Here is a 15,125-nt window from a genome sequence, read left to right as displayed (position 1 = left end):
ATGATATATATATATATGTAATAAAAAAATGAACTTGAATCTGTAGTGACTGACAGGCCCATTCACCCATTTAGTTGAGGCCATAGCTGTAAAGTGAAATGATCAGTTCACTTAGGAAGGTTTTTTTTTTTTTTTGTATTTTAATCTTATGGGTCAAAATTTCTTGAGGAAGTGGAATTATTAGACTCATCTTTCCAACTAGATGTGATTATTTTAATTAATGGTAAAGCTATTAGTTCTTTATTCAATAGTCATGGTTTTGCTTTTATTTGTTTTTTTTTGTTTTTTTCTTCACAGCATTTTAAATTCTGTGCTTTTAACAAAAGATGGAGCCATGTGGAATTGCAGAGGAACATCTGTATACCAGTATTGTAGAACAGAAAAGTGAGCTCACCCAGCTAAAGATACAACAGGGCGAACTTATCACAGAAATTAAAATCAGTGAGTACATTCTCTAATTGGACTTCTGTTTACATTTGTATTGGCAATTTAACTATCCCTTTGTTTCAAGGAGGCTCCCTTGGCTCTAACAGAATATTCTGACTAGTAACCTAGAAGATGTTTGTACTTCTACAAGTTCATTTAATTTTCATACTTCCATGCTTGGCACCTTGGACAATTTGCTTAGGTACTGCCTCTTGTGACTGGGACAGCCAACACGGTTTATACCAAGAATTCATTAGCCTATGGACCATCATTGCAGACAATACCCAAATTTATTATTATTAAATATCCAGCCCCACATACAGCCTCTCTGCAGGAGGAGTACTGGTTACTTTCTTCAGGCCATCGGTATAGAAACTCCCTCCTCCCTCGTGTCACTGGATTCACCTGTGTATACATGGCCACAATATTCAACCACAGATCTTTTCCTTCTCTCTGACCCATCTCTTCCTTTCCCTCTCATCTTTCTCATGAATGCTCCCATGAGGGCAATGAGGTTTTATCCCCACAGTCAAAGGAGTCTCTAGTTTTGCTCGTGACATCTTGCTGGGATAGTCATTTCAAGCTCACAGATGAGTCTTGACTAAACGTGTCTTGACTAAAAGGAAAGCAGAATAAAGTCTAGTGGTGGAATGCATGTGTTTTTGGTCACACAGTCTTGAAAGTCCTGTGACTTACTAGCTATAACCTTGGTCAGGTAATGTTATTGTTTAAAGCCTTGGTTTCCTCACCTGTAAATTGGCAATAATGTGAGGAAAAAATTAGGTATTAGATAATGGTAGTTACACCCTTAGTGATATGCACTGAATGTGCTTAATTAAATGCTTGCCCTTGTGATGATGGTGATGATCATGAAGAAAAAGGAAACAAAATTTACATCAGGGCAGGTCCTACAGATAGTGTGATATTTTACATAATCTCCCCTTCTTTCTTAGTTAACAGAACTCTTAGCAATGCACCTTGCCCGAAGATCACCTTTTTCAGACCCCTTGCCACTTGGTTTGGCCATAAGGCCAAATTCTAGGATGATAGTATGCCAGTGGGCAGGTTATAGGGAAATTTTAGGAAGGCTCCTAGAAGGAGGGGAGCATCTGTCTTGCTCTTTTACTTTGCTTTGGTTTCTAGTCTGGAACACTGATGAAATGAATGGATCTCCAGCAGCCATCTGAGAGAATGAGGAGAAGGAAGGCATACGTTGAGGATCAAGAAGCAGAAAGAGGAAATCTCCAGGCCTACTGACATTGTTATATTGCTCACCTCTGGCCTTGTCCATGAGAGAGAAATAAAGATCTATTGTATTGAAACCCCTGTTATTCTGGTAGTTTTGGTACTGCAAATGAACTTCAGCCTTAATTATACAGATTTTTTTTTTGAAAGTTAAGGATGGTATATTCTTGGAGGGGATGTTCATTTTCAGAGTGCTATGGCGGGGTGAGGAATTCAGGTGGGAAAATCCAAAAGGAGGCTAAATTTCTCTTCATGAGAAAGAGAATATAGGAAAGCTCTGGTGGAAAAGAGGTAATGAAGGAAGGATGCCTGTTGAAAAGAGTTTAAAATGTAACGACAGTTTTGCTAGTTCCTGAAGAGGGATTTTGCAGAGATGAGAGAGAAAAGACAACTAGTGGCAGGGAGGAACTTGGTTGATAGCACTGAGATGTTTTAAGAGCTTTAAAAATGTTTCTCAATAACAACTCTGTTTGCTTCCCATCCCCAACCATCTTTGGTCCATTATCAACGTCTTTGTAACATGCTGTGTAATTAGATTTATTTGTGCACCTCTGTATGCATGTGTGTCTGTGTGTGTATGCATGTGTGTGAAAGTTGGGGGGTTCTGCTTCAAGAGGGTACAGAGCAAGAAAAGGAGCTGTTTACAGGGTTTCTGTCACAGGATTATTGGTAATAAAGGTCTAGGTAATAAATCGGACAAGTTACTGTTTGGGGGGAAAGTTTTCTGTGAAATTGGAGGGTTCTTAAAAGTTGGGACTGACTTAAAAGCTCAGTTCTTCTAAGATCAATACCTCAGGACTTCGTTACTCTGGGCAGGTTTTGGTGACAAACTGTGTTTTAACAATAGCTCTAAGATCCTTAAATAGATATATGAGTTTCAATCTTTCTCTATTCCCAAATTCATGAAAGTCATTGCCACGTCTCTCTCAAGTGCTTTAGGGGAAGTCAAAAATGAATACATAACATCCTCAAGGGGGAGACAGATATGTTGGAAATCCCACAAATTTTAGATAAATATTTTGCTCTTTGGCAAAAAGCCATACCTGTGAGACCGTAGATTTGTTCGACAATCTTGACATCACCTGAAAGAACAAACAAACAAACAGAAGTTGTAACAATCATTTACACCTTCTCGGTGGTTTGGGACTGAGTGAAATGGAGGCAGGGAAAGAGATGAAAGTTCAGAGGCTTTTGGGGGGGAGATGGGCCACCTGCATGGGCCAGAGAAGAGGAAATACCTCCCGAGAGATGCTGGGAGCATCTCCCACACCTCACCCTCTAGGAACTCTACTGACCAGAGTGTGTAATAAAGAAAAGGGAGCAGCAAATTGACTGCCTAGTACAGGACACCACACCCAGGAAATAGGGGTCAAAATGGTACCCTCATCGGCTACATTTTCCATCTTGATGCTTTATTCGCTCTCTTTTTGTTTTCCATCTCCCTTATTCCTCTTTCTTGCCCTTTTGCTAAATTATCTTATCTTCCATGATTTTTCTCTCCAGCTCTGTGAAAAAAAGAAATCATGGAGGTGTTTCTTATTTAATCTCATTTCTTTCTATTTATCCACCTCCCCTTTTTCTTTGGATATGGGTGGGGGTGATGAACCCTTTCTGTCCCATTTGTTTTACTTGCTATGATGTTCCCTGTGGACTAGGATTAAGTTCACTGCGGATCCTAATTTTCAATTTAAGTGATTTTAAGATCCAATTGATTGTAAAAAAGAAAAATAAATGCTGTCAATCAAATTGTGACATGCCATCAGTTATAAGACTTATCCCAATTTCAGAGATGGTAAAATGTGAAAAACAAATGTGTAACATAGAATCACTTAAGTGCAAAACACATCTTGCATAAAATCAAACTATGGTACTGTGGAGGAGTACATTAAAAAGCATGCACCTTCCATGACATACAAACAAGCTCTGGAAATTATAACATATCCGGGAAATATGCTTCAGGTCTCATCCACATTGTTTTTTGCTCAAATATACTTCTCTCATTTTAAAGTGGTAATAGATGCTATAAATTAACATAATTTTATTCCCATGAAAAAAACAACTTGCACTTGAAAATGACCTGCTTAGTAAATGAGACATATTTGGTAATTCTGTCACCCCCCCACCACTGTTTTTTTTTTTCTAGATGATTAGAGAAATAGATCTGTTATTATTTATACAAATGCCAGCATCATTATTGCTGTGCAAATATATGTTTCATCAATGTTTAATTTTATCAAAGCAGTAAACCCATTCTACATCTGTTTAGTTGCCTAAATATGCATTGATCAGTAGCACTGAAGACATAAGTTTTGCAATAATTCCCTGAATGGTGACAAGTAAAACAGCTGAATAATTAAAAGTGTGGAAAATAAAACAAAATTACAATGTCGTTGCTACTGTGGTAGATATAAAAAATGGGTTTTTGAAAAGCTTTTCAGTTACAGCTTGGATGAAAGAAAGAACAGCCCTGGGATTCAGGAAGCCTGAACATCTCCAGGTCAGAGATGCTCTCTAAGGGATAGGAGAAAGGTACTGGCCTTAGCACTTGCTGATTTGGGTGTGACTCCCAACCCCCACGGTTTATTACTAATATGAGTTCTGTCGAGTTGCTGAACCCCAAGAATGTTTTTCTATATCAGTGCTTCTCAAACTTGCAGGTTCTGATTCAGGAGGTCTGGGTGGAGCCTGAGACTCTGCATTCCAATGAGTTCCCAGGTAATATGGACCTTGCTGGCCCGTGGGGCACACTTTGAGTAGTGAGATCTTATAACCAACGTCATTGTTATTATCGTCCTATCAGCTGTCAATTCATAAAGTATTCACCGTGATCAGCACCCTGGTAAATGCTCCCCAGCCATGACATCCACTAATTTTCATTACAAATCCTATGAGGTAAGTGTCCATTATGTAGCCAGCAGTACTGTGATAGGCTCTCTGAATAAATCATTTAACTCACATATGGTATTAATCACATGTGTTTTGTTTTATTTTATTAAAAAAAATTTTTTTTATCACAGAAAACTCAGATTTAATAACACTAAGCATACATGGAATAAGTTCACTTAGCAGTTGCTGTGGTGCATTTCACTTATAAGAGGCAAATATTTTTAAGTCCTCAACAGCAACAGTGAAAGCCCTCTCTCGACCCTGATAGGAATGGATTTGTTATACTTCTGCTGAACAGAATTAACCATCCTTGGAAAGATTTCAATCCAGTACTGAATTGTTTATGAAATGCCCTGTTATCTATTGTAATGTATTGTAAGTAGTTGAATTCTGTATATACTGCTATTTTCTGTCTGTTCATTGTTGTGAACTTATGTATGTTAGTGAAATAAATTTTCAGCTTTCATGTTGTTTCCTTAACACTTATAAATATAAGTATTAAGATATTTTCCCCCTCTTACAGGAGAATAACAAACTTGGTGATGTTTTCCTTTCTGATGCAACCCCAAAACCTGGCTGTTCTGAAAAGGTTGGTGCGTGCTGTTAAGACAGAATGAAATTACTCTTTTCATCTCTTAAGCGAAACACCCCTCTGCCATTCCCCTTCAAAACCACAGGTTTTTACTTGATATTCGCAACTTTTGCACCACCATCAGTCAGTAATTTTCCAGATGCCTTTAGTTTTAGACCTTATAGAACTTAAATACTGAGTCAAGAAGATTGACAAAATATAAAACATTTCCTGCTCAGCCACATTTGTAGGCAAGCATTTTCAGTGTCTATGTTCTGAGGAAGTCCATTATATCACATGTATTTTAAAAAGAATACTCTGATAGATGCATTCTGTTGACTAATACTTCATGCTAATCCAGATTCTGCCAAGTGTAGAGAATACTAATTTAATGGAAACCCAGTATTTTCAAGCTAGAAGTGACCCTAAAGAGTCTCTGCTACAATGGTTTGTACACCTGGCAGACAATAGGATGCTTTGAGAAGTGTTCCTTTAAAAAATCAGGTTACAGAGTACCAGTTCCAACGAATCTCCTTCAGCTGGTGATGGGTGTGGGTCCCAGGTCTCTAGGTCAGGTTTGAAACCACTGAGTTAGTCCAACTCCCTAACTAGAGATGTGGAAACAGTGGCCCAGGAAGATGAGATGACCTGCCCAATTCATGCAACAAGTTAGTGGCAGAACTTTTCCCCCAGAAACCATGCTTCCTGACTCTCAGTGTACCTTCCATAGAATCATGAGTTTTCTCAGGTACCTCTTCCAATGGTTAATGCTGTTTCTTGGGCTGAAGGAAAAAAATGCCTGACATACCATGGCATTTAATCTGTCTTGATGGTTGTCACAAATCCGACCCCCAAAACTCATGAGGCTAAGTTACCCAAACACCTCGTAAAACTTTTCTGAGTCACAGATCTTTCTGGAAATCGGATGAATTCTAGGCATTCTTTCCCCAGCGGGGAGAAACATGGATACAGCCTTTGGACAGAAAATATTTATTGTTCCAGCAACTAGAAGACTCAACGGTTTTGAAAGTTTTGAGGAAGGCAGCTTTCCAATTTTGAGTCCCTCCCACATGGAGTTTTTATACCTTTTACACAATAAGAAGAACTGTTGGTGATCTCTAATGGGAATAATTAGGAAAAAAGGAAAGACTGAAGTCATAGAGGTTGGGAAGATAAAAGGGAAGTAAGTCAGACACAAGAGCAGGAAATGAGGTCGCTGCAATAAAGTTTTGAGAGAGATCAAGAAGGGTAAGGGTCAACCCATTCACATCTTGGGATTGTGCCCTTCATTCCATCAGGATGGAAGAAGCCCAGTGCGGGCAGAAGGGCTGAGGACACCGCCTGGCACAAAGTTATGACCAGAAGTAAGGCGTCATAACCTTGAAGACTGGGAAAGAAACATTCTCAGCTTTGGTGCATTGGTTTTAAAAGTTTTTGCGTAGCTGTTCTTCTCCTTTTCCCCCATCCTAACCACCTAAATTACTCTATCACTCTTTGAGTCCAGTGGGAACTTGAGAGAGAGGACCTTTTTTTTTGTTTTTTAGGTTTAATGTTCTTAATTTTATTGCTTTTGGCTGAGACTTTACATCTCTCAATAACATGTTATACCCTACTATTTCTTTTTTTAAAAAAACTTTTAATCTTATATTGGAGTATAGTTGATTAACAATGTGGTGTTAGTTTCAGGTGTACAGCAAAGTGATTCAGTTATACATATACATGTATCTATTCTTTTTCAAATTTTTTTCCTATTTAGGTTGTTACATAATATTGAGCAGAGTTCCCTGTGCTATACAGTAGGTCCTTGTTGCTTATCTATTTTAAAGACAGCAGTGTGCACATGTCAATCCCATACTCCCTAACTATTCCCCCCTCCCTTCTGCCCTAGTAACCATAAGTTCGTGAGACAGGACTCTTAAATTGGAAAAAGATTGCTTACTGGCATCGAGGACCAGAGAGGAAAAATGGTCTCTTAGTCCACATAAAATTTGCTGCCAAAAAAAGCAAAACAAATCCACAATTTTTTTAACTGTGTAAAGAAGGTCCCAAGTTCTACTATTGAGCTTGAATTGTAAACGGAAATCAAATATACTAAAATTAATAGTCATTTTAGATGTGACACGTGCCATTGCATTCTTTAATGTTGTCTCTTTTATTGAATGAAGACCCTTTTATAAGAGCTTTCATAGGCTCATACCTGATCTTGGCCATTCAACTCATTTTTCCCCTTAAGTTCTTAAATTTCCTGATAGTAAATTTTCCTGATATTAGAATTTTTCTTTAACATCTTTATTGGAGTATAATTGCTTTACAATGGTGTGTTAGTTTCTGCTGTATAACAAAGTGAATCAGCTATACGTATACATATATCCCCATATAACCTCCCTCTTGCGTCTCCCTCCCACCTTCCCTATTCCACCCCTCTAGGTGGTCACAAAGCACCAAGCTGATTTCCCTGTGCTATGCGGCTGCTTCCCACTAGATATCTATTTTACATTTTGTAGTGTATATATGTCCATGTCACTCTCTCATTTCGTCTCAGCTTACTCTTCGCTGATATTAGAATTTTTATGAATTCTTTTAGTTGGGAAGGGAGCTCTTTGATTTCTTTTATCTATTCCCTCCACCCATTAAAATCCCTCTGCGTTCTGAGAGATGGCGGGGTGTGAGGCCCCGCCTTTCATGGGAGGCTAAAAGGCCACCTCTAGAAGGAACGTGAGTGGTTTCTCAGCAGCGATGAGGCATTACCAATAACTTCTCCTTACTCTCAAGCTCTTTTCAAGAGGCCGAACCACTAAGAAATTGACCACTGTGAGGAAGGAAGGAAGCAAAGGTGAGTGGAACCCACCACAAAGACCCAGGACTCCTAACAGTAACCCAGGGGGCCAGTGGCCCAAGGCAGGTAGGAAATCTATTTCCATTGTCTACTTGGCCCACAGGCAGGATTTATAAGCCCCTGTGTGGTCTGCAAATGACCTCTCAACTATGGAATCTCATAAGACACGAAAGTGCCCTGGTGAGAATGCTATCTGAAGCTGATTGCTCAATTGGGAAATGAGATGCGAATTACAAGGCTCTTCTCTCCAACTGATTCATGACATTCTCTGCCTTGTTAATAATGCCACATTGATTAAATCACAGAGCAGATTGAAGGAGCGCGCGTCCCCGTTCAGAAACAGGGATTATCACGGATTTTATCTTGTTCACGGGACAGCAATATTACCAGCATTGATGGTTGTTTGGGATAAAGAGAATATGAATGAAGGATACTTGCAAATAACCCCATAATTCTCATAGTTAAAATGTCTACTCTTACAAAATCATAAATAATTGTCAAATCAACAGGTCTCATTTCCTCATCTGCTTCTTTCTCTTGCAGACTCAAGTGGAGGTGCCAACAAGTAGTGAATGACACTCATGGCAGGTGGCAGATGGGAGGAATTAGAAACCTCTGGAAAAAGGATAGGCTTTGAATAGGGAGTATTCATCTTCAACTTAACATGTCTGAGAGGTCACCACTATCTAATCTAAAGAAGAGATTTTTGAGGCTGGTCTGAATCCCTAAGTGGGTAATACAGTTTCTATTATGTTTTCTCTGCTTGTTCTGTAATTTAGAAACAGAAATGAGATTTTAATGAAAAGACTAATGATTTTGACATTTCCCAATTTCACCCGGAGCCTTGAGGTCAAGACAAACTATTAAGACTTGGAGGAGAATTCTCTTCCCCTGGGTAATTGCTATTGCTTCTGGTGTGGGAAATATAAGTCAAGTAAGTGAGTCTTGAATTTAGTGCTTACTGATGTCCAGAGCTAGAGAATCAGCTCCTACAGTGTAGGAAGCAGCACAAAAACTCTTCACTGACGTATATTATGATGAAAGGTCTGTGTGTGGGGAATGGGACCCATTTAGGAGGTAGTATAGCAGGGGGGTTAAGAGCTGGAATTGCCCTAGTCTTGTCACTTATTAGCTATGTAACCTTGGGAAGCATATTAATTGTAATAGAATAAGTAATGCTTAGGGAACAAATAATGCGCTAAATTTCAGTGGCTTAATGCAAACGAATTTTATGTCTCACTCTCTCTCTCAAAAATGATGATAATAGCTAAACTTGTAAGGATTAAATGAAATACATACCTGTAAACTGAACCAATCTTGGAGACCAGACTGGCCACATCTGATGTAGTGTCACATTAAGAGCAATGTAGTACAGAAACCAAAAGTAATTAAAAAATAATTCTAATCTTTTGGTCCATATCTTTCAAGAACCTTAGAGGCAATAGGTGATAAACCACAGGAAGACTTTTGTAAAATGACCCCTCCTTTTCTATTCCACTCTCTTGTTTCTCCAGGGAAAGAAGGCATTTGGAACCTGCTGGGAAGTGTACATCTCTTATCACTTCAACTTAATGATCCACAAGGAATTCTCACCTAGAATTTATGGTGAAAAAAGTCCTCACATTGTTGTATTTGGAAAGTATTTGGTCCAGTGTCTGGCATAAAGATAATTCCTGTTAATAAGTGGTAATTGTATTATTATTGATACATTGGTTATGAAGAAAAGTTTTCTTTGAATTGAGCTGGTGAGGAATAGGGCATTATTAGCTAGGTGATGCAGAGCTAAACATTCACACAGATGGGTTTGTCCAACTTAAAAACTAACATATATATATATATTATATACACACATGTATAGGACTTCTTAATAAGGAGGCCATTAAACTTCTTAAACAGAGTTTCCCCCAAATTGTATATATTGTCAATGTCTTATTGACTATATTCATACCTGCGGAAAATTTGAAAATGCATCATTTTACTTAAGTGAAGCAGATAATTGGGTTGAGAGAGAAACGAATAGAATGTCAAGCTATTACTTTTTATAAAGTATTCCACCCAGTACTGTGCAAAGAAAAGTATGTATGTTTTTGCGGCATGGGATGACAGCCCTTCTAAACACAATTTTAACTTCCTTTCTTTGAATTCAAAGGTATGAATTACAAGACTTTGGAATTAAAAGAAAACCCAAAGGAGTCCCTTAATATTTATGTAAAAACTTGGAAACATGGGATGATTTTGAGGGAGAGAGTTATTTATGAATATGTAGTTCATATAATCCTAGAAAGAAAAAGGAAGGAAATACACACTCTTGTGTGAAGAAAACTAATTAGAAATCTCTCAGCAATGACACACACTTTTAAAGATTTCAGGCTTAAGGAGCTATGCACCAAATCAGTGATTTGGGAGTTCAGCAGGGTAATCAGTGCTAGAAGAATTTACACAGTTTAAACTCATTATGTGGAGGCCCCCCAATGACCAGCTTCTGATTAGGGTACAATGGCTCCTGGTTAGCCTGTAAAACCTGCTACTATGTAATTGTAAGGAAACACAATAGCTGGTTTCATAGATTTTCAGGATACACGCTGAGTACTCTGGTTCCAAACCAGGTCGGTGAACAAAGATGCTCAATTTGGAGTGAGAAGTTTTTGCATCACAATTCCTGACGGCACTTCTAAACTTAATGTGAAATGCCTGATTTGCTGCCTAGGAAGATCATTGTTAATTATATACTGTAACAGAAAAGTTGAACAGCCCTGTCTGTAGAAGACAGTGTTTGAACCAGCAAACTGAAATGAGCTACTTTGTATACTTGAACCATAGTGCCTTGGGCAAGCTCACTCAACTTCAGAAAATAAGAAGAGGTCTATAGAGGACCACGATAGTGAGGCCATAGGCAGCTTCTACATGACCAAATGCATACATGTTTTTGGCATTCATTTTTTAATGAAAGAAATCTTTGAAACTTAAGCAAGATGAATATTGTTCATTACAGCATTCACACCTTTAGCAAACACTCAACAATTTCTAGGTGAGGAAGAAAGTCTCACAGTTAGTAGACGTGAGGCCAAGATTCTAAAGTTAGGGTTTTCCTCCTGCACTGTTGGTGGGAATGTAAATTGGTGCAGCCACTATGGAGAACAGTTTGGATGTTCCTTTAAAAACTAAAACTAGAGCTATCATATGATCCAGCAATCCCACTCCTGGGCATATATCCAGAGAAAATAATGATTCGAAAAAATACATGCACCCCAGTGTTCATTGCAGCACTATTTACAATAGCCAGGACATGGAAGCAACCTAAATTTCCATTGACGGATGAATGGATAAAGAAGATGTGGTACATATATACAATGGAATATTACTCAGCCATAAAAAAAAAACAAACTAATGCCATTTGCAGTGACATGGATGGACCTAGAGATTGTCACACTGAGTGAAGCAAGTTGGACAGAGAAAGACAAACATCATATGATATCGCTTATATGTGGAATCTAAAAAAAATGGTACAAATGAATTTATTTACAAAACAGAAATAAGAGTCATAGGTGTAGAAAAACTTATGGTTACCAAAGGGGAAAGGTGGTGGAGGGATAAATTGGGAGATTGGGATTGACATATACACACTACTATATATAAAACAGATAACTAATAAGGACCTACTGCATAGCACAGGGAACTCTACTCAATACCCTGTAATGACCTATATGAGAAAAGAATCTAAAGAAGAGTGGATATATGTATATGTATAACTGATTCATTTTGCTGTGCAGCAGAAACTAACACAACGTTGTAAATCAACTATACTCCAATAAAAATTAATTTAAAAAATAAAGTTAGGGTTTTGTTGTACAAAAGTGATGTGTGGAGCAAAATAAGGAAGGTATGTTGACTAATTACATATAGACTAAAAACAAGTCTTCGTGAGAAATCACAATGAACTTCCAAGCCACTGAAATTTAGGAAGAAATGTGTCTGGTTTGGCATTTTGATCTCCCAGTGGTGCTCTAGGAAGTTCCCAGATCAAAAATTGTCATTGATAAAAAAATGCCTGATCATATTTTTAAAATATGTCGTTCCTTTCTCTGGGTCTCTTTTCTAATAACATTCTCACCCAGAGCATGCTTCCTGTGGGGGAAATCATTCTCCAGTTATACAGTAGTGGATATTTTCTATTTCTTTTCTTATGCAAATTTATATTTTGAGACTGAGCTTTCATTGGAGGATTGACTTTTCCTCAAGCTTTAAAAATAAACAGCGAGGGGACTTCCCTGGTGGCCCAGCGGTTAAGACTCCGCGTTCCCAATGCAGGGGGCCTGGGTTCTATCCCTGGTCAGGGAACTAGATCCCACATGCATGCCGCAACCAAGATCCTGCACGTGGCAACACAGATCCCACGTGCCACAACTAAGACCCGGTGCAGCCAAATAAATAATATTTTTTAAAGTTCTATAAAAAAATAAACAGTGAGGAATTTAGGGGAGAGGTTCATGTGGAAAGGGGAGGCAAGGAGCTCTTTCTTGAAATTATTATGTGGACCAGCTTTTAGAGTTATCACATGGCAACCTAGTCACAAAGTGGCCATTTCCAATTTGGGGGAAAGTCACAGTGATATCCATTGAGGAACTCCTCTTCATAAAAATGTGAACAGTGAGTAAGGCAGATCCATTTAGAATGGGCAGAACTTCTTATAGTGGGGTCTTTCTGAATTCACAGAACTATCTAACTGTTACTTATAGATTCGTACAAACACATCATTCTTTTTGTTACACACAGGAAAAGTATACATAGAATACTCTTCAGAACAAACTTTTCCCCCCAAGTTTTTCTTTTTCTTTTTTTTTTTTTCTGGCCGTGTGGCTTGCAGGATCTTAGTTCCCTGACCAGGGGTTGAACCCAGGCCCACAGGAGTGAAAACGCTGAGTCCTACCCACTGGACCACCAGGAAATTCCCTCCCCCAAGTTTTAAGACAATTATTTCTATGATTGCAGAATATGCACAAGTGAGTCTATGGGAAGGATGAGGCTTTCATAGCTATTTACAGAAATTTGTGCAAGCCAATTCTGCCCTTTCAGGTTTCCCATTTCCCGCATCAAACTGTGCTTGTCAGGTTGTTTCTTTGGGGGTTGCAAGAAATTGGACATGTTGGTTCTTTGAAGGAACAATTCTGGCCTTAGTTGGACTGTGAAGGCACACCACCTTTAGGGAATAAAGATGCTTCCAAAATAAGGTCATTTGGAGTCTCACAGAGGAAGTCCTATTTTCCCCATAAATTTCCAGTAGATCCTCAAGAGGTGTAACTTCTACTTGGCACTGGCCCTAAATTATTGTCATTGAGACTCTGTTCCTCCTCTCACTCTTCCCTTTCTGTTAATTCACTCAGAATTTCTAAATGAACATTGACTTTTACTTGGGGAGGTCCCATTAAAGTGACCTTGTGGTAAATTATTTAGAAGAACCGAAGAAATATTTTAAGGTATGTCACCTATAAATTGGCACTTGCTATCTACCTCTACAAGGATCAAATCATGAGCCACTGCAGCTGCTGACCTTCAACACCCCCTGAAAGGAGACCAGGGTGGAGATCAGGAAGGAGGCACTCGGTGCTCTGGGAAAAACTGGCAGAGCAGGTCTTCCAGATAGTTAGATATTTTCAGAAGACAATTTTATGAGCCCAATTCTTACATCTCCTCATATCTAGAAAAGCACTAAAATCTTTCATGGTGATGTCCACTCCTCGTGAGTAGCAGTAACCTTCACGAGACTAACAGAAACCTTCTGCAAAAAATATGTGGTTGATTGCATGTACTCCCCCTTCACCAAAATCACATCTATACTGACCTTCCCCCCTACCTCATTGGAGCAGTTTCTCAGAGCTATCTGAAATGCTGTCTCCCGGCTATAGTCCTCATGTTGCCCCAATTAAAACTTAACTCACAACTCTCACGTTGTGCATTCTTTTTTCAGTTGACAGTTATGAATACCCTCTGATTTATCGATGAATTTGGTAGATTCATATTCTTACATGCCAGGCTTCCTTAAAATGATGGCACACTGATATATCCAGCAAGCTGCCTTCATTTTCCACTCCTCACATTTTCCTCAAAATACTAAGTGATGTCACGTGTGCCAATTCTGTCTTTTCTGAAGAACAAATTCTGATTTAAACGCAAAATAAAAACACTGTAGTAAAATAAAACACACACAGAGCAAAAGCACAATTTAGTTTGGTTACATACCTTTCTCAGTGTTTGAAAGCTTTCTTAAACTGGAATTAAAAAATAATGGAAAAATAACGCTAGAAGGGCCTGTGGCTCGGACGGGTTGGTTGTTCACCAGTTGTGTCCTCTTAGACGCACAGCTTGATGAGGTTTCCCAGACTGCTTGCACTTACGTAGACCCATATGACTGGCTGTGCCAGTGGCATGTGAGCAGAGATCTAGGTCTGGCCCTTGAGTGGTGCAAACAAAGCCTCTGCATCCTCTCTCTCTCAGCTGGTTGGCTGTTGAGGTACAAAGTCTCCAGTGGAGGACTCTGAGTTCCAGAGGATGCTGAGATCTCAAGGATAATGGAGACACCAAATAGAGGAAGGCTGGATCCCTGAGTTGCCCTGGGAAAAGACACCATCTGCCCACCACCTGTACATTGTGATGTGAATGAGACATGCCCTGTAGGTCTTATTCTATGTACTGTATCAGATCACTGAGACTTGGGGCTGTTTGTTACAGCATTTAGCCTGACCCAACTGATACAGTTTCTTCGAGATCACCCAGGCCAGAGATGAGGAACTGGAGGGAAGCACTGAAGGAAAGCAACTTTACTCCAAGCCACTCAACTTGTATGTGTACTGAGTCTAATACCTACCATTCACCACTCTTTTTGACAGAAGCCTGTTTTGGTGTTTTGGGTATTTTCCCATATATGATGCTAACACTCTGTACCATCAAGAAAAAAGGGTGACTAATAGCCTCAAAGGAAAAATGTAAACTGTATAACCTAGAATATAAATACACTTCGTTAGCACTAATCAGACTTGGGACTCTTTATGAATGCTGGCAAAATGCAGTGACACAGATCGGTCACTATGTGCTCTGCTTAATCTTCATGGTGGAAAATATAAGTGGGATTACCACGTCACAAAAGCCTAGCAACTTGCAGATGTT

The 15,125-nt window shown here is 39.0% G+C and overlaps 1 protein-coding gene across 1 annotated transcript in view; it reads right to left on the bottom strand.

The window, feature by feature from the left end:
* Nucleotides 1–15,125, bottom strand: part of KCNH8 (potassium voltage-gated channel subfamily H member 8) — a 272,237-nt gene that overhangs the window by 40,331 nt on the left and 216,781 nt on the right. The window contains exon 11 of the mRNA XM_082392854.1: nucleotides 2,715–2,753. Coding sequence (XP_082248980.1) covers nucleotides 2,715–2,753 — 39 coding nt within the window. The remainder of the gene's footprint in view (nucleotides 1–2,714; nucleotides 2,754–15,125) is intronic.

Source organism: Balaenoptera borealis (genome assembly GCF_965194805.1).
Source record: "Balaenoptera borealis genome assembly, chromosome: 5".
Taxonomy (NCBI): Eukaryota; Metazoa; Chordata; class Mammalia; order Artiodactyla; family Balaenopteridae; genus Balaenoptera; species Balaenoptera borealis.
This window is presented reverse-complemented; position numbering and strand designations above follow the sequence as displayed.